This window comes from Momordica charantia (assembly GCF_013281855.1).
Source record: "Momordica charantia cultivar OHB3-1 chromosome 10 unlocalized genomic scaffold, Mcharantia_2.0 BLBB01000010.1, whole genome shotgun sequence".
NCBI classification, from domain to species: domain Eukaryota; kingdom Viridiplantae; phylum Streptophyta; class Magnoliopsida; order Cucurbitales; family Cucurbitaceae; genus Momordica; species Momordica charantia.
The window spans coordinates 1,446,017-1,466,274 of record NW_028275158.1 but is presented as its reverse complement, the minus strand read 5'-3'; the positions used below and the strand labels follow the sequence as shown (position 1 = coordinate 1,466,274).

The following is a 20,258-nucleotide window of genomic DNA, read 5'->3' as shown; positions in this document are numbered from 1 at the left end:
TAATTATATAATATTCATTTTCCACCTTCTTCTTGCAATATTAAGGACATAGAGAGTGGTTTTAATGCGCCCAAAGTCATTTTACTCATGTGATTGAAAATAGAATGTTCGAAAAAGATTATTCTAGAAAAATCCAAAATTATTTTATGTGATTTCTAGTTAATCAGGGTGATTCTTCGAATAATTTTTTAACAAAAAAAATTAATAGATGATTGATTTTAAAATTGTTATTGTTTTAAATTTTCTAAATTATTTTTATATTCACCTTATTTCTACCCTAAGTTTTGAGATTTTATTTTTCTCTTTACTAAAATTTTGGTCCCAGCTTTATTATCTTTAGTTTTGTTTAATATTTTTGTAACCTCAATCTAATTTTTTTCTTTCTCAATTTTCAAACTTAATCTCTCTAAAATTTTCCATTTTCCCCTCTAAAAATTTTGTCAAATTCTCTCTTTACACTTCAAATATTAATTATTTAAAATTATTTTTAATTACATAAAAATTACTTAATTTTTTTTAACTAAAGTTAAAATAATTATATAAAAATTACTTTCACGAAAATAATTATAATTAATATCAAAATTAAATCTCTTTTGCTTAAACATTTTACGGAGAAATTCCAATATTTTAATTTCAATCCGGGGGGGGGGGGGGGGGGGGGGGGGGGGTTGAATAGCTTTGGTGGATCGCCCCAAACGCGGCAAACGCACACACACTCGGACCTCGAAGCCGCCGCCTCCGCCGCCGCATGTCGAGCCTGATCCGCAGAACCACCCCGAAGCTCAGTTCGGGAGCAGCTCTAAAATCATGCTTCTCGAATCGCCATAGGTCCCGCCGTTCGATCCACGCCCCAGCCTCAGCTCCGCAGAAAGGTGCTGCAACCGGTCTTTATGGCTTTGAGCACCTCAAGTCGCCTAAAGGTTTCCGACGTTTCGTCGATGAAGCCATTGAGAGGTAACAACATTAACGCTAGAAGTTGAAAGCCTTTAATGCTTGAGAGATGAGACTCAATTTGGAAGCCAAAGTGAAGAAACTGGAAGTATTAACTTCTGTATTGTGAAGCATAGAGATTACTTAACATCTTTGTAGCTAATTTGGTTCCTTGTTCTGTCAGAGTTGCTTGATCAACAAGATAATGCCCGGAAAATGTAACAACGATTTTTTCTGACAATTTTTATTGTTCTGGTCTTCTGTACCATCGATTAGCTTAACACTAAAACAACTGAGCTTAGTTATGTATATGACAGAGTGGAGGAATTCTCATTCTATGTAAATTTTAAGGAAGTTCAAGGGGGCTTTTATCTACGGGGTTTTTTTTTCTTTGAATTGGGGGAGTAAAGAAAAGTGCAAGATACAAAGGATTTCGAAACAAAAATCATCACGTCTTATATTGTATCATATGGGAAGTCATGTGTTCTGGGTTTGGGAGCCACTTTCTTGAGGTATTAATATAATAATCCATGCGTTTTCCAACACGTCAGCTGACTTGAACACATGGATACTCAAAAAATAACTCATCACCATGTTACAACAAATATCTAAATTCATTGATAGCGAGAGGATGCTTGGAACCTTTATCTAATTGAAACAGCAAGGAAAAAATTACTTTCTTCCCTTTGAAAAATAATTTATCCGTTTTTTAGGTCTGGCGAGCTTGTTACTTTCATTTCTAGCAAGCCTTCTTCAGCAGAAGTTATCCGAGCAATGGATGAAATTTCCAACAGAGTAGGTTTAGAATTTTGGATTTACTTTGAGTTGTAATTTTGAACCATCTGTCGGATATATTTCAGCTTCCATGTAAGAATTCTTGGTTTAATTGTGGTATTTATTGATTAGGTGTGCTCTGTTTTTGATTCTGCAGAACTTTGTAGGCAAACTCATCCAGACAGGTTTGTTACTTTTCAGATAATTTTTGCACCTTGGTTATCGCTATTGTTATTCATATTGCTTTGCCAATCAGTCTAGCAGTTGTTCCTGTTAAATGACTGTTTGCTACAATTTTTTCACGTAATAGGGAATTTGTGGAGGAGGCAAACAAGGCAGCTATGAGATTGAACGAATATTTTCATGTGAGGAGCCCAGCAAACCATATCTTGAATGTGACTTTTTTTATTTTCTTTGTCAGTAGTCAGTATTACTGGTTTGCCAACTAATTCATTATCACTGTCAAGTCTGAGCTTTATCATCAGTGAAAACCAAACATGTGTTCTGGAATAGTGTATTCTTCTCCACTTCAACTCTAGTGCCAAAATATTATTTAAAATTTTAAGAATAACTAATTTGGTGAGCTGTAGCGGTAAAATGTGATATACTATCAGGACTGAATTGCCTCTTTTATTATATAAACCTTCTTTGAATAGTAATTCGGACAGTGGACTTGCCAGTCTCGGAAAACAGCCTAGTTTACAGGCTTCATCCTAAATGTTATCTCTCATGATCACCATTATAAGATGACAACTTTTAAAATTTTATACTTGATTAGTTTTATTAAACTGTTTCTTTCTCTCTCCAACATCCCTTTGAACCTGCGACATGTGGGTTAAGTAACCATGAAGCCTACGAGCTACAGAGAGAATCAATATTACTTGACTAATTATGAGATAGCAAGTTTTAACTATTAAACTTTTTTACTTGATTTACATCTGTTATTTTAGTAACCTGAAGCTACTGAAACTGAAAAGTACTTAACGTAAGTAACTCGAACCTACTGATTGAAAAATACTTTAACATTTGAATTTGAACAAAATGGATAAAGACTTTTGCTGTAGTTAAATTGAAAACAAAATCTGGAAAAAACTTTGTATTTGGATCTGAAAAGAAAATATTGAGATGAGTTACATATGCTTATATATCAGTTTTATCCGTGCCTTCCTTAGCCTTACATAATATAGAGTAGGAAAACTAAAATGATCACCAAGCTTCCTTTGTACTTTTCTATTTTGCATGAGAATTGTTCTTGGCTGTTTGAAAACTTAGTACCCAAACGTTAATTCATGTTTTCTTTATGTTTTATAGTATCTCAATACAAATCATACTTTGTATAATGCTGTAAAAAAAGCTGAGCATGAGGCTCATCTACTTACACGTGAAGCTCATAAGGCTGCCCATTACCTCCGTGTTGACTTTGAAAGGGCTGGAATTCATCTTTCTGCTGGTACTTTCTGTTTGTAGTTCACTCCGTGCTTCTTACTCATGCTTCTGCATTTAAAATTTAACACCTTAATTATGCTTATGCAGAGAGATTAGATCGAGTAAATCAGCTAAGTATAGAAATTTCTCAGCTATGTCAGGAGTAAGTTGCATGTAATAGTCGCTAAATTATATTTGCTTTGCTCTTCATATCATTTTCATGCTTCTTTCAATGATATTATCTGCACATCAATTAAAAAAAGAAAAAGAGAAGAAAAAAGAAAAAAAAAAGAGAAATAAAAGGAGTCACTAGCTGTCACTATAAACTGTACATAATACTACGGTCACAAAATTCAAGTGGTCTTCAATAAATTGATTGGATCATACTTTAACTTCAGAGCTGTTGTAAAGTTGTAATATTTGGTGAATGCTCTTCTTTATCAGTTATCGAGAAACCTCATTATATTTATACTGTTATATGCAAGTATTTCTCAACGACCTAGGCCATTTCTTACCTATTGGAGGGGAAGAAGAGAAAAAGAAAGATGTTCCATGCATCTTTGTTAATTTTGTTGAATATGTTTCATTTGGTCAGGTTCAAAGAAAATATCGTCATTGACCCAGGCTCTGTAGATATATTTCCACCATTGTGTATGCCAAACAAGTTGCACCATCTTGTTAAGCCCATCTATCGTTCTAGTGATTCATTTGGGTCAAGAAAAGGCATGAAAGAAAATGGATTTCGATTAGTGACTGATGCAGATACTCTATATTCTGTTCTACAATACGCATCAGATGATGAGGTGGGTAGTCCTGTTAAGTGTTAGTTGTATAGTAATGCACGATGTGTTTTCAGTGGCTTGGGGTACTTTGAAGGATGTCGAAGTTTCCATAAATTCTTGTAGGTTGAAGCCCTATGATGCATTTTTTAAGTCAAACAGATTTAGATATCTGAGGAAGGAGATCTTATAAAACATATGATGAGATGTTTCAGAAATAATGTTTTGCTAAGGCATCAATTTTTTTCATGATTAGGCTTGATCCTTTTTCTGATTAACAATTTTTTTTTTTTTTTTTTGCACTTAAAACACTTTTTCAGGTAAGGAAAATGGCATATATCAAGGGAAATTCAAGCCCTCGTGCTAACCTTGATGTTCTTGATAAGCTTATTGCCACTCGTCACGAGCTAGCTCAGGTTATTCATTTTCATTTTCCACTCTCTGTAATTTGTAAAGAACAATGTAATATGTAACATTTCTTCTCTTCCCTGTCTTCCATTATTCAATATTGAATTCTTAAAGTTATTCTTTCCTTGGAACGAGTCATTCAAATATTGTGGTGCAAAACTTTTCATCATTCTTTTATGAGGACAATAGCCATGTGAACTTGTTTCCTGCAGAGGATTCGTATTCAATCATTTATGGCAACAATTTGCTTCTTGCTTGGGTTTGGTTCCCTAGCCCATCCCTATAGCTCTTTTTCTCACTTGTAGATTAATTCCAAAAAAAGGAAGATCACCTCTCAACCTTTTTCAATCATATGTGAAGTGAACACGACAGGCAGCTTGCCATTTCTGTCATCTCAATCACAGTGACACTTTGAGAAATTCTGGAGAAATATTCGATTAATAGAACAGAATTGTGTAATAAATTTATCAAATAACTTGAGATTATCGAGAAATTTCTGTTTGTTCCCATTTGTGAAAAAGGTTAAAGAAAAAATTTCTTATATATGGAAAAAGGATCATGTTACAGTGCATTACCCCCGATATCTTAGCCTTTTGCTTCATGTTGATTATGCAGATAGTAGGGTATAGATCTTATGCAGAATTTGCAGTAACGCCTAACTTGGCTTCATCTCCAGCTGTGGTAATGTCCTTTTTGCAAGAGTTGAGCAAAGTAGTCCGTCCCTGTGCCGATGAGGTACTTCAATTTTTTTTTTTTGAGACTTTGCAATTTGCAAGGCATGGAACCGTTGTTTCTCTGTCATCATAACTTGTTGAACTTCTGCTTTCATATTTTAACAAGAAGTTGTAACCGCCTTCAGGAGTTCAATCAAATCAGGGAATTTAAGTTAAAGAAGTGCGTTAATAAGTCTGAAGATTTAGAACCATGGGATGAGGCTTACTATACATCAATGATGAAATCTACTGCATATAACCTGGATTCATCGGCAAGTTACATCTTCTATTTCTTTCTTTCTTTCTTTCTCTCTCTTTTTTCTTTAAAAAAAAATGTGCAACGTTGTTCCTTGTTCACATTTGTAAAGCAGGGTTCTTTGACGCTTTTTTTTTTGTCCACTGAGATTCTCATAGTATCCTTTTCATGCTCCTAACTGCTAGTATTATTATGGCACTCTCTTCTTTTTCTAGGTTGTAGCATCATACTTTCCTTTATCACAGTGTATTGAGGGTTTGAAAATTCTCGTGGAGTCATTGTTTGGCGCATCCTTTTATAGTATTCCCCTAGCACCAGGTGAATCATGGCATCCTGACGTGCTTAAATTGTCTCTTCATCATCCTGAAGAGGTATATACTACATAATATTAACTGTAGATTTCTTCTTCGTTGGTTATAAATTGTAACGGAATTAGACTGTTGTTAACTGAAACTTCATCCATTAAGTTTTCTGATTTCCGTTTTGTACAAAGCCCCAATACTTAATATGGTTACTAGGAATTATTACAATTAGTAATGTTTATTTAATGTGAGCATTTTCTTGTGTGAGTAAAAAGGTGCATGGTACTTTTTTTTTAAAAGAAAGGTAATCACGATGATCTTTGTAGTTATAATTGTAGGAAGCAGTTATGATTTCTGGATGGAGGAGTATCATTAAATCTGTTTCTATCTTTTCTGGAACAACACCAGTTCCCCTGAAACAAAGTGGAGACTGTGGTGATAATCGTTTGTGATTCATATATTCAAAGATAAATATTTTTAATCAATATTAGAGATTCCATCACATCTATAGTCCTGAAGTGAGAAACTACCAGATCAAATCTTGAAAGGATGTACATGACCGTCTCTTGAGATCAAATCCTCGGGGCTCAGTTTATGAGTTATGGTGCGGACAGTTTTTGCAACTTAGTTTTCACTTAAAAGTTTTCATTGATGCACATACTTAAACTTTCCCCCCTTTCTGCAAACATCAAAATTACTTCCAAACTCATAGTGCCACCATATTTCTGTTTCAGGGTGACTTGGGATATTTATACCTGGATTTGTACTCAAGAAAAGGAAAATATCCAGGTTGTGCTCATTTTGCAATTAGGGGAGGCCGCAAGGTTTCTGAAATGGAATACCAACTTCCTGTATGTATTAGAATTGAACTTCATACGTGATAGCAACTTTTGATTTCTGTAATACGTCGTCCTACAGCTGTATGCCTGTATCTGGTTAAACATTTTTGGGATGCTTCAATTATTGTTTCTGGACAATTGCAAAGACACGGAATCCTCTTATAGCTATTATTAATCATGCTGTAATTGAGAATAATGTGAAAATCTACTTATGCTTCTAATGTGAGATAGAAAGTTCATTGTACGGTGAAGGGGATTGACATTGCTTATTATTATGATGGTGTATGCCCTGATGGGAACGTGCTTATGGTTTTTGTTTGCTAATGTTAGACTAATGTCTGGCTAATTTAATGGTCTTGCGTGTTCTCTTTCAACTTGTAATCAAAACCAAAAGGTTTATAATTTAATGCTAAAAATATATGCATTTAAGAAGGCTCATGAGGAAAAAGTTTTTAGAAATGTAAAGCAGTAGACTGATTTAGTGACCTTCCAAATCAAAAGTCTGTACTGGTTATGTGCAGGTTGTAGCTCTTGTTTGCAATTTTTCCAGTTCCCATGGTCGATCAAATGTGAGGCTTAATCATTCGGAAGTAGAAACTCTTTTCCACGAATTTGGACATGCTCTTCATTCACTGCTTTCAAGAACGGTTTGTGCTGATTCTTTACTCTTGAACAGACATGTCTAACACCTCCTCTGGGTTTCTTTGTTTCTTGTTATACAACTCATCAGTTCTCAACTACTGCAGGAATATCAACATTTTTCAGGTACAAGAGTGGTTCTTGATCTGGCAGAGACACCTTCAAACCTATTTGAGTGAGTAGAAATGTCCCGCTTATTTCTTGCCTTTTGGTTTATGAAGATCGTATAAAGGTTTTGAATCACCTCTATGCTTAATTATTCTTATACTTAAGCTATAATGTGTTTACTATGGCTTTTCTAAGAAAGATGCCCATTTATCTTTATCGTATATGAACGTCAAATTACGCAATAAAAAATGTCCAGAATGTCCTAGTCTAAATTCTTAGTAAGAGATAATAAATCAACAAATTTATATAATTACTCTCTTGTAAATATGATGATAAAGGTAATGAGCCAACAGCATGGATAAAATCACCCTGCTGTCTAGAATAAGTTGTTCAAGTGTGTAATCTTGTACATATAACTTGACGAACTGTTTCTCTTATAAGTCATTTTTTTATATGAGCGGTGCTCTGTGCTTCTTGTTGCTTCATAAGAGCTATCACCGATATTTGATGACTAGGTACTATGCATCAGATTATCGTGTTTTGAGAACATTTGCAAAGCACTATTCAACTGGTGATATAATTCCTGAAAAGCTTGTAAAGTCAATGCAGGGTGCCAAAAAGATGTTTGAAGCCACTGAACTGCAGCGTCAGGTAGCATGTTGCTGGTATTGTTAACTTTGAGCATAGCTTATATTTCAATCTGAACTAACCAATTTTTACCTGTCTCTTCGGTTACCAGATTCTTTATGCTTTAATTGATCAAACACTGTTTGGAGAAAGGTTAACTTCAGAGAGAGATACAAGTTCTGTTGTTGCAGAGCTAAAAAGACAATATACTAATTGGAAGCATGTGGATGACACTCATTGGCAGACCCGATTTTGTCACCTCCTGACTTATGGTGCAGGTAGCAAAAGTTTATCTATTTTTCAGTTTGAAATGTGAAATATTTTCGCTCCTCATTTTGATATGAGATCTCTAATCTCGAGTGACCGATTTGATCTCTTTGCTACCAGTTGGATCGAGGAACAAAGAGTATCGATTCTCTTGGCATCATTCTAACTAATAAGTGCTAATTTCTTAAGCCATTCGAGCATGCTTGCATAATAGTAATTGTAGATTGGAGTTCATAATAACCAAAATACCCACCTAAACTATTTCCTGGACCAACTTGAATTGCTTTTTTTTTTCTTTACTAAGATTTTACAAAAACTTAAACAGCATGCAATTGAGTTATCCAAATAATTTCCTTATCTCTCTTTTTTTCCATAAACAATTCATTCCAAGAAATGGAAAATCCAAATTCTATGCAACTTCAACTTTAGTCATATCATACCCGAATTCTGGATTCATGTTGTGAAATCAACTATCGGCTGAACCAGTACCCTGAGTAGCAGTTTATATGAATCAATCATGGAATGTTCATTTCATCTCTGTGGTGTGAGATATTTACAGGTCTGTTCTTACAGGTTACTACAGCTACCTTTATGCGAAATGTTTTTCTGCAACCATATGGGAGAAGCTTTGTCAGGAGGATCCTCTTTCAAGAAACACAGGAACTGCCTTGAGAACAAAATTTTTACAACATGGCGGCTCCAAAGAAGCAGTTGATCTATTAACTGATCTCGTGGGAGATGGGATCGTAAGGTATTGTGATGGAGGAGTAATTCCTGACCTAACGAGTCTTTGCAAGGAAATGGATCTTAGTGGAAGCTTGTAGCTAAAGGCCTTTCGCCATTGTCTTTTCCTTTCTAGAAATTATTGTTCTTCCATTTTTGGTCCTCGATGTATCATTTGGAAGCTCATTCATTGTTAAGTTTTAACTTGATGATTCTCATCACCTTCTCTGTTCTGTTCTGTTGTTGAAGTTCATAAGCTTCAATTTGTAAGCATTCTTTGTAATGGCTGTTCTATTTTATTTATCTTAATAAAAGTTCTGTTTTACACTAAAAAAAAAAAAAAAATTTTGCAAGCTCTTTTTGGGTACCATGATTATTATAAAACAAATCTTTTATGTTGCAATGCTTTTGAAGATTGAGTGGTGCTTTAATTGAGATTCTTTTGTGTCGATTCTTATAGGTTAAATAAGTAATGGGATCATTAGTAACCTAAAAATTGAAATGTTGAAATTTCAATTTTTGTGAAGTAAATAGATATTTTTTAAAAAATTATAAAAAGAAAAAATTTATAAAATTGTTTAAATTAACAAATAAACTAAGTTAGATTTTTTTTTGCTTGAAGTACAAATTGAACTCACAAACTTCGCTTGAAAAATACATAAGTGATATTTTATCAATCTTTTCGCGAAGGCAGGAAAATATTGATTCACACCTTATGTTAAAGTCGACATGAAAATGTTGATATGTTGTTTGAAATATTAATACTTTAGTTGTTAATTTTAAATTATAATTCTTTAATAACTAACTTAAACCTAAATGATTATTCAATAGATTTTAAATATTTCATTAATTTTCTGTTTTTCTTTGGAGATTAATATGATGACACTTTATTCCTCTTTTATATTTGCAATGACATTTTTTTAATACTTAGCATTTTCTTTTTAATTTATGATAATAATAAAATTTAATCTCTTTCTAAAAGGATAAGAAGGAATCTCTTTTTCAATAGAATTATAAAATAATATCTACAATATAAGGCGATTATCTGCTATTTTTAAATAACCAAAATATTGAATTTGAAAGAAAAGAGGGAGATATATATATATTTTAATTGAAAGTTGAAACAAACCCTCAATTTTTTTTGAGGGGGCGTGGAGGAATTTCAGGAACTTGAGGGAGAAAATGTAATTATGGAAACTTTTATACTGGAAGAAAAAATGGATTCCATTACTGTAAACTGAACCAACCTTAACCAAATAAACTGAAAATGGCGCTACAAATAATCCCCCACTCTCCCTCTTCTTTCACCAGGAAACCCTATCGCCTTCCCACCATACCTCTTCAATTTCCCTCAAAACGTAATTTCGTCATCAAATCACAGAATTCGTCGGAGTCGGAGTCGGAGAAGCTCATTTCGAAGGTTGTTGATGATGCTTCAGTTGCGACGTCATCCAAGGCGTCGAGCTCATCTGCTCAAGGTTTTGGTTCTTCACCGACTCAATCAACAAGCAAATTGAGTCCGAAGGCCACTCCTTCTAAGGGGAAGCAGAAGGGCAAGCGGCAGAGGGCATCGATTATTCGGCGTTCGCCGGTGGAGAAACCGGTGTTTGTTGGACAGGTAGATGAAGAGGCGGCTAAGGAGCAGGGCAGGAATGAGAGCTATTTTCTTCTTACTTGGTTGGGTCTTGGTGCTGTGATCCTCGTCGAGGGCATTGTGCTCGCGGCATCCGGTACGAGCTCTTGAACTTCGTAATTGTGTTTTGTTAAAATTGATGTTGCAGTTTCCAAGTTCGATGGGGGCATCTTCTCTTTCTTGCCTGGGTTTCGTGTAAATAATTTGTTTGTCTGAGATGTGGTAGTTGTCAAAATACGATTCAAGTCGGATTTCTTTCACTAGGACGTGGAAGAAGTCTGAAACCGAATTTCGAACATTAGGCGAGCTTTGGAGGAATTTCTAGTTGGGTAAGGTGGTGGGTTGAAACTTTTGTCTGGTTATTGGAATTTCATTAGAGTGAAAAAATTGAAAACGTGAAACAGTTGACTTATGAAATGAAGAATATTATAATCTAGGCCCCCTTCATTTCGTGTTGTGAGTGGCAATGGTATTTCTTCAATAGTTCTCAGTCTCGAAGTTCATATTTGAAGAATAAAAATAAGGCAAATTTTCATAATCATTTATGACTAAGGTAATGTGATGCACATAGTTCTGCTAGTGAAGGATGTAAGACGAGTGTGGATCTACAGTGATGTTCTCATTGTTCAGGTGTTTGGTGGGGTAAGAGTTCTGTTACTTTCTTTTGGTGATGTTCTCCAGTCGTTGTATATATATTCTTCAGTGAAAGAAAGCTGAACTTTAACAGTGGATTAGATTCTCCTTGTCCTCCTCTCCCCTGGCATGTCAATGCATGTACTGGGATAGCATCAATTTGATGGTTGATTTGGTTTTCCTGTACCAACAACTTATTGCAGGCTCTAGATTTTTTCCCCTAACAAATATATTGCATAAATATTTTACAGTGATAATTTATAAGAGATTGTAATTAATATGTAAAAAACAGCATAGTTTGGTGTACAATCTTCCAATCGAAATAAGTTGCTTATGTTTTTGCTGGCCTTGTATTCCGAAGTTTTTTAAATGTAAGGTTAATTCCATCTGGAAGACCCTGAACTACTCTTGTTTAGAAGCATGTTTGCTATGTGCCGTTAGAATTTGCCTAAGTTACTGCTCATTTATATTTAACATCTTTCACTGTTCCATTGGAATGGGAATCCAATTATTCAACATAATATGCTGTTATTCAAATATGCTTTTATGGGTTGAGGGAGGTTCCTTTTGACGCGGTTTTTCTTTGTGGTTCTTCTAACACGAAAGAAATAGGTCTTCCGAGGATAGCAGTGTTTCAGGGAAGGAGGTTGTGATGCTTTCCTTTGGGCTTCTACTTTTGTCGTTAGAAATGTTCTTCTTTTCGGATTTTAGATAGGTTCTCAGTTGGATCGTTTTTCTTCTGAAATTTTTCCTCTAATGAATGGTTTGGCAGAATATCTTCCCGGCATTGACTTCCATTTGATATCCTTAAACCTAATGTAGCTGGATAAGAACAAATAACGCAGGTCTTGATATGCAATTGAGGCTAATTGATTACGACTTTGAAATTTAGGATTCTAGGGTTCAACAAACAAATGTGCTTTCAATGAGAGTTGTAAGATGGCACATCCAATCCTACTTTCCAAATGCCAAATGAGACTTGTGGACTGGATTGTTTTTCTTGGAGAAACAGAGTTACATTGCGGTTAAGAGTTGGTGCTGTACCTTCTTTGGTTCGTTTAGTGGATCTTTTGTATCTCAGGAGAAGAGAATGAGGTCGGGCAATCTCCATTTTGTTATCTAAGAAGTTCTAGTTGTTCAAAGCCTGTTCTTTAGCTATGGTTTTTTTCGGAAAACCATTATTTTGGAACTTTCTTGATTAAAATCTTTTGTTAGAGTTCAATGGTTTGACACTTCGGATTTTTTTCTTGCGATTTCAAAATATACAACATACCTCATTTGCTGTTGATTCTACCATCAAACTAATGGAAAGTAATAGCTCTTATCTTTCATAGTTTATGTCGGGACTTCTTTTTTTCTATTTCTTATACTATTTGAATTCTTTGATGCCTCTAAATATGGGAAGAAACATACTCTCATGATTTTATTTGACTGGAATGAATATACACTTAGTCTGTGTTACAAATTCAATGTCCGATTTCTTTCATTAGTGCAATATTCATAGTCCATGCTTCAACTTCACTTTGATTCACTGCAACTATAATTGTTAATATGTCGTGTGCATCTTCAGGTTTCTTACCGGAAGAGTGGGATAAGTTCCTTGTCAAATATTTGTATCCATCCTTTACACCAACCGTTTCTCTGTTTGTTGCTGGAACTGTTGCATATGGAGTTTTGAAGTATCTTCAGAACGAGAAAACTAAAGGTGAGAAATCATAATTTATTCTTTTTTATTCATGTCCTGCATTGGTGTGGAGACCTGAGAAATCTAAAGTTCCTATAGGCCATGCTTATACAAAGTATCTCATTTGACTGAAAAACTGAGGAAAATTTTCCGAGTTCAAAAGCGAATGAAATGCTATTGTTGGGTCCTAGGAAACACCTTGCCATCTTTTTATTAGTTTCGTTGAGCTTGACATCTAATTATCTTTCATGTTCGATGACAAGATCTTCTGAAAGATCCTTCTGCTATTACCGAGTAATGAGGTATAGCCTATTGTATAGATCCTTTAAGCAATTCAAGGTGCTATTGTTGCCAAAAGCGAACTTCCATGGTGTTCCTTCTATTTTGGTTTTATTTATTTTTATTATAATTTGAGACGCAGAGATTTTATTTCAAAATTTGGAGGGAGGTACAACAACAAAAGGCAAGGAGAGGGGAAGTTATAAAAGGCCCCAATCCAAAATTGATATCAAAAGTATAAAAGTAAGCAAAACATTTGTGTTACTCTGAATAAAGAAAGACGAAACATAGTACCAACTCCAACTCTCTCTAAAATTTCTGTGTCCTTGACAATTATATTGTTCCTTTCTTACCAAATCAACCATAAAATAGCTCTTGAGGCATTATTCCTTGCAGCCACCATCCCGAAATAACTTCCAAAAACAAGACGAATAAGGAAGCAGCATCTGCATTGTCTGTTTTGTTAATGAATGATGCTCAGAGGGAACTCTAGGTGTGTGAAAACTGATGCACCCATTACATTTTCAAACCACCGTCCCATAGATTAAAGCACAGAACATCCATCTAAGGGACCTAAAATTGTCCTAATCCAAAATCCTAGATGGAATCTAAACTTTCTTTTGGGGAGAGACGAAAGATATGATAAAGAAGGTTCTTTGTCGCAGACGATTGGACCAACCAACAGTTTGTTTCTTCTTTTAAAACCTGGCCCCAATCCATTACCGAAAAGCATTGTTGTTTCTGACCTCAGGTCCCCCCCAATCTGAGTATTTTTGTTCTTCATTCTTGCCCCCTTCATCCTTCTTTTAATATACTATGAGTTCATTGGCTTTCATCTTTATAAGTTTATTTTCCTCTCTGGTTCATTAATTTCTCCAAGATTTGAAGTAAACTCTTTTGTTTGTTATCTTCCGAAAGAAAAACGATCTTGTAGTCGAAAGCGATTTTGGGTTTTGATCCCTTAAACTAGGAAGTTCCTTTGTAAATACACCCAAACAGCCCCGTCCATGCTTTCTTGAAGTAGATGACTTGAATAAAAGTTGAAAATCGAGGCAAAAGGGAAGCTGAGTAGATAACAAATAAACCCATCCCTCCATCCAATTGCTTTACAAAATTAGGCCTACCCATTCCCATTTACTCAACTAGGAGTCTAGGACAGGACAATAATACTTTGCTTCAACTGTTGTCAAATTATTATCATATAATATATATATACACCGTGTCTTCGTGAAAAATTTAGGGAGGATTGGAATGAAATAGGGTATGAATGTAATGTTATTTATTTATAAAAAAATTACAAAAAAAAAAAAAAAAAACTATAGGCATACAAGGTGGGGTGGGGATGTACATAAGTCAAAGATTAAGCTCCATGCGCCGCTTTGCTTTTTGGCCGGAGACTGATAAAATAAAATGAAATCTCATTATTAATTAATATTTATTAGAAAAAAAAAATACGGTTTGAATTAAAATATGAAGAGGTGGGGTTTCCTTAATTTCAAAGACTTACCTACTCCCTCACATCCTACCCTCCCTTCACTATAAATTATTTTCCTTTTGCTTTTGGTCTCATTTTCCTTGTCACCTTATAAAAATCAAAGGCAGTGGCACCCTAAAGTTCAAAAATAGATATTATTTTATTTCTTCCATTAAATATAAATATGTGAGATGATGATGCAATTTTGGTCTTGTTTTAGAAATGGATAACATTTCAAAAGTGTTTTATATACATACATATAATGTCTAAGAAAATTTGGCAGATTTTATTTGATTTTACTAAAGTGTTTATTTAGGATGGGATGTATGGTGTGCAAACTGCAAAATGCATCTCCCACTTTTTGAAGCCTTCTTTAATACACTTTGACTAATTTCTTTCCTCTTCACTTTTTCTTCTCTGTTTGTTTCCTACCATTTCAAACTTGTTCTCTTCTACTCATTCTCTGCCCTTCTTTTCCTGCCAAGTTTTCTATTATTTGCCTCTCACAGACAATAATCTCATCTCTAGGATATTTTTGTCTCGTGTCGATGTCATTGCCAGGAAAAGAAAAAAAAAATTAGTCAAGTAGATTACAGAATTAGTCTCTATACTTTGGACTTAAGTTTCAACTCAATGCTCATAGTTTGGTTAAACATCACATTTTCCCCTATTTCTTTTATAGAAGGGGTAAAATTGGAAGGATAGAAAAGGAAAAGTAGGGGTTTGAAATTTGATTTGGAGGACTTGGCAAAGGAAGGGCCAAATTAAAGGTCATTTTCTGTACAATAGCAGAGGCAGAGTGAGAGAGACAGCCGTTTGAATGTATTTTTTAGGGTTAAAAATATGAAAACAGAAACGAAGAGCAGCTTTTGTAATTGTCAAGAAAAAAAGAAAAAAAAAAAATTGGGAAGAGAGAGAGAAAGCAGCTGTAACATCACTCGGTCTCACACCAAAAGGCTCAAATCCCAATAAACAAAAAATTCAAAGAAAATGACTTTGAAATATGTAAAAAGTAAATTAAACCTGTGTCTGATTGTGACCTGTGTCTCTCTTTTTACTCGCACTGTATAATTCCTCTCATCATTGAACCTCTGCCTTTTCTTTTTCCTTTTTTAACTTTTAACCTTCCTTCACTTAGATATTTTACCCTTTCCTTACAGCGATTTAGATATTTTTTCTCTGACTTTCTGTGAGACTTACAAAGCCTTACAATAGATATCCCCTACTTTGAATTTTATGAATATTTATATGATATCAAAATTCAAGAAACTCAAACGAGCATCTGATTCAAAAATAGAGTAAATCAAAATCAAGAGCCAACAAAGCACGATATTAAGAGGGCATGTTAAGGATCTCACATCGAAAATATTTTACAAATGTTTATAATAGATATAAGCTACACCTCCAATTGTTAATTGATTATGAGATATAACTGTGTAAATATTAATATCCTATAATAGTTCTTATTGATTTTGACATAACATTTTCTTTAATAAATCTTTCCATCCCTTTGATTTTTATCTCTCTCTAATTTTTTGAAATAATTGTTAAGCATGTTTGATTCTTGTTTCTAAAAAATAGAAATAGAAAACCAAAAAGAAAAATGAACTAAGTTAGACCAAATGAGTTGACTAGATTAGTTTTACTTAAACCACTCCATGGATGATATTTACAGTTTATACTTCATTTTTTCTAGAATAAAATATACAAATAAAGAAAAATACAACTGAATTTCCAACGTGTACAAGCAATGTTTATTTCAGCATAAGAGTTATTTATAATAGTAAAAAATTATTGTGAACGATCTTTCTACTACAAATAAAATTAAAATGCAACACTATTAAGAAATTCACACCTAATTTTATAAATGATGATGAATAAGAAATAATGCACACAATGTTACATAAATGCATATAACAAATTTCATTAAATATAATAAAAACAATAATTTAATGCAAAAAACAAAGTAGAGAGTAGTTCAATATCTATTTGAGCGGCTCGAACCAAAACGACTTGATTTCTTCAAAAATAAAAAATAAAAAATATATATTTCAAATAAATTTGAATATAAAATCGTGTACTTAACAGTGTCTTTTTTCTTTTCTTTCTCAAGCTTCAAGGTGCGTACAAATTCCTCACTATTAATATGAATAATTTGTGAGTGGCCGTACAGGAACGTGTGGCACACTTCCAAAGTAGGGCGCGTGGTGGAAGAAATACAAAGGGAAATCTTTTTATTAACACATGATTTAAGTTTTAACTACCGTTTAACTAGTAAGTTACTAATTAACAGCCAGCCCTCACAAGGCCCAAAGCCCACTCCAAAAATATAGCTCCCCTCCAAATTAAAAAAAAAAAAAAGGCAAAAACGAGAGAAATATTCCGGTACTACTGGTCCAGTGCATTAGGGCCAGTACAGTAATTTAGCAGATGGTTCCAAACCCACTGGACCAAATACCTACGTCTGATCCCATTCATGTTGTACGTGGCCCCATCACGGCCGTCCATTAACTGGCCCGTGTAGGACCCACCTCCTCCGGTGCCGTAAATCCCCTCGCAGAGATCGGCGATCTCCACCGGCGCAATCGGGTCCGTACCGGCGTACCACGCGTTCACCAGCGGGTTCGACGCCACCTCCGCCACCTCGTGCGCTATCACGCTGATCATTCCGTCGACTCCGACGTCGCCGTTGGGCGATTTCATCGGCTTCAGCCCCGGGATGTAACTCGGCACCGCGAACGGGTACGCGCACACGCCGGGACAGAGCTTCTCCGAGTTTCCGACCCAGGCGTACGGCAGAGTGTACCCTACGATCGAAGGGAAGGTGAAGTAATGGAATCCACAAACCTGGCCGCAGAAATCCTCGACGTACACGTCATCGGAGGTCAGCAGAAGGTACAGCCCATTCCGAGCATTAATCGGCAGCGGCCGGGATTTCGCCGTCACCGCGCTTTTAATCACGGACTGAATCGACAGGCGCGTCAGCGATTTTCCATGCGAGTAGAACCGATCGTTCTTTTCCTGGCCGAGCCGGACGGCGCTGGAAATGTTGGCTCCGGTCTGGTCGGTGTAGAGCTGGACGGTCCGCCACCAGCCGGAAACCGACGGTGGCTTGGAACGGACGGCGGAGATGGAGTTGATGAACTCGCGGATGATTTTCTTCTGATTGCGGTGCCAGGTGCCGTACCAGATAATGTGGACGGTTATGTTGGCGGTGAGAACCGGGCCCATGTGGTACTTCAAGTGGACGAACTCCGAGGAGCCCTCGAATTTCTTGGAGTCTCCGACGAGGGGGTTGTAAGAGTGGGAGGCGTTGGTTTTGGCCAGGAGAGGCCATGGACGCCAGGCGGCGGCCGGAGTGAGGAGGAGGGTGATGGCTAGGGCGCAGAAGACGGTGGTAGGAACCAGAGGGCCCATTGGGAGGGGGCTGGGCTGAGGAAGGCTACAAAATGACAAGTGTGAGTGAGCTCCACATGTATTTATAAGAGAATGGGAAAAAGTTGTGTGGTAATATTTTGAAAATTTGAATTTTTTTTTAATTTTTGAAATTAAAAGGGAGAGAAAAGGAAAAAGGAAAAATGGGCATTGATCGGCGGGTAATGGAGGACAGTTAGATTGTTAAAGTGAAGATGAGAAGAGGGAAAGTGGGGCCTACGGGGTGTGGGAATTGGTATGATCAAATGTTCATCATATTCTTCTCATTCCAATTTCCATCACACCGCTCTCTCTTACCCTTCTCCCGCGGTAATACCATGCTCACTTTTTGGACCTCCTATGTCATGGGGATGGGACTTGTGAGGGGTATTTTTGACATTTTTATTCTGTTCTCGAGTATAGAGATTTGAACTTCCTATCTCAAAACGGAGGAATATGATTTCAGGTGAATTCTGGTTAGACGTGAGAACATTCTTGGGATTGAATTTTGGAAATGTTAAAAGGACAAGTAGAGAGAAAGAAAGTAGCTATTGTTGGGGTCAAATCCAAGTGGCCATCATGGACTGAGCTGTGTGACCCACCTCTTAGATCGACGCACACACGCACGGCCAAGGAGTCGCCTGAACTCAGTGAGGATGAACTCTCTAACACTTGAGAGTACTGCCAATAGTAAAGGGCAGGTCGATGATCTCAAGAACAGTAGAGTACGTTGATTGGATGGATAATCGCTCATCTAACTCGTATATCGCTCCATCCCATCAGGTATGAATTTGTCTGAAGCTGATCTACCTAGTTCGTACTCAAAACTAACTTGGGCATTGGAGTGCTCTACCTGTTTTTGCAAGTCTTCCTTCTCCAACTCACACCTCATCATCTCGCTAGAGAGACTTCCCCTCATGAGCTCACTCAATAACAGGTCGCTAGAGCCCAGCATACGTCGCTCCATAATACTTGGCAAATTTTGGAATCAACAGCTACAATACTCGAATCAATAGAATCAAAAGTATTATCTCAAGACCAACAATTAGATTTGCCTGCCTACCTACGGAGTTTGTTTCTATATTTACAAGCGTTAGTCGATGGATCCTATTAATTTAGCACGACCGCAAGATTTCCAACATGAGATCTACCGTGGTGGATGAGCGGTTGAGAGCGATTTCATTGTATGCCTCGGCTCGGCTTGGCTTTTACTAAGGCTAGTTGAAATTCTAAAGTATGATTCAGGGGTATGACGTGTTATATCTTAGACCTCAATAACCTCTCTTCTTCTACTACGTGAAAGGTCGTTTTAGGTTGCCCAATAGAGTTGATGTTACTTATTATGTTAACTATGCTTATACATCGAACTTTTATATTTTATCTTTTTCTTTTTCATTTCATACATATTTTAAGAAATAAGAATGCCTCTCCACTTAATTATATTACTAAAATACCAAAGGAACTGTAACTGTAGTATTTATCAGTATTATTTACTAACTTGCTTTTTTAAAATGTTTTATATATTAATGGTAGTAAGCTTAATTGTATTGGTAGTATGTTATAGAAAAATTTAGTTAAGTTTCTCAAAAAAAAAAATTTTAATACAGGTGGGAATGGGAGATCGAATTCACAACTTCTCGATTATAATATATGTCAATTACTATTGAGCTATGCTCACTTTGACTTCTCGAATAGTTATTAGATATTAATTAATTAATAATACATCAACAATAATAAAATACATTAACTCAAATTTACTTGATTGTTTTTCCTTTTCATATGTTAAGTCACAGGTACGGATGATGATTTGACTCTACTATCTCGGTGAGGAAATAGAAACACTTTTACTCTTTGTTATGCTTAATTAGTTTGATTGATTACTAATGTAGAATAAAATATGAAGTTTATTTTGCATTAGTAAAATATACAATTTCTCGTTAAATAAACATTTCAACCTTACAAATCATATAAATAGTAAAACAGATAACAAAAAAATCTTACCCTTTTTTTTTAATTTTTTATTTTTCAAAGGACTTGCATTTTAGCTTGATCCATAATAAGTAATCCGTAGTCTAGAGCACAAAAGATATACCGGAATTAGCTGCTTGAGAACCGACCAATTGACAGACAAAAATATAATAATTCGTTCATTACATTACATCTATGTCAAATAATCATTTTCAATTATTTTGATTTATTTCATTCATTAATTTTAACCGTTTGATCATGTATTTTCAAAGTTAATCAATTAAGCTTATAATGCTTCATTTTATTTATATTTTTACCTTTTGAAAAACATACTACATTTGATTAACATGATGCTTTTTGCTTTTTACTTAAAAAAATTAAGC

General features: G+C 35.4%; 3 protein-coding genes across 5 annotated transcripts; 2 read left to right on the top strand and 1 right to left on the bottom strand.

Moving 5' to 3' along the window:
- Window positions 1-662: 662 nt before the first annotated feature.
- On the top strand, window positions 663-9,011 carry LOC111011592 (Zincin-like metalloproteases family protein). Of its 3 annotated transcripts, none has more exons than XM_022285428.2 (17): window positions 663-954; window positions 1,644-1,725; window positions 1,837-1,889; window positions 2,015-2,069; window positions 3,016-3,154; window positions 3,238-3,292; window positions 3,725-3,932; window positions 4,229-4,324; window positions 4,932-5,051; window positions 5,176-5,301; window positions 5,501-5,656; window positions 6,322-6,438; window positions 6,948-7,073; window positions 7,173-7,240; window positions 7,689-7,824; window positions 7,913-8,078; window positions 8,641-9,011. In XM_022285428.2, exons 1-17 carry the CDS (start codon window positions 749-751, stop codon window positions 8,889-8,891), a joined length of 2,160 nt encoding a protein of 719 aa, XP_022141120.2. In that variant the 5' UTR covers window positions 663-748; the 3' UTR covers window positions 8,892-9,011. The 3 variants fall into 3 exon arrangements, with proteins under 3 accessions (XP_022141120.2, XP_087975047.1, XP_087975048.1); XM_088118922.1 differs by having other exon boundaries at window positions 906-954; window positions 1,862-1,889; XM_088118921.1 differs by lacking the exon at window positions 1,644-1,725 and having other exon boundaries at window positions 758-954; window positions 1,862-1,889.
- Window positions 9,012-9,955: 944 nt separating this feature from the next.
- LPA2 (low psii accumulation2) lies at window positions 9,956-13,102 on the top strand. Its single transcript, XM_022285159.2, has 2 exons — window positions 9,956-10,520; window positions 12,627-13,102. Exons 1-2 carry the CDS (start codon window positions 10,058-10,060, stop codon window positions 12,773-12,775), a joined length of 612 nt encoding a protein of 203 aa, XP_022140851.1. The 5' UTR covers window positions 9,956-10,057; the 3' UTR covers window positions 12,776-13,102.
- A 3,599-nt stretch (window positions 13,103-16,701) lies between these two features.
- Window positions 16,702-17,956, bottom strand: EXL3 (EXORDIUM like 3). The gene has a single exon (XM_088117363.1). The coding sequence runs from the start codon at window positions 17,908-17,910 to the stop codon at window positions 16,882-16,884; it is 1,029 nt and encodes a 342-aa protein (XP_087973489.1). The 5' UTR covers window positions 17,911-17,956; the 3' UTR covers window positions 16,702-16,881.
- Window positions 17,957-20,258: the final 2,302 nt, after the last annotated feature.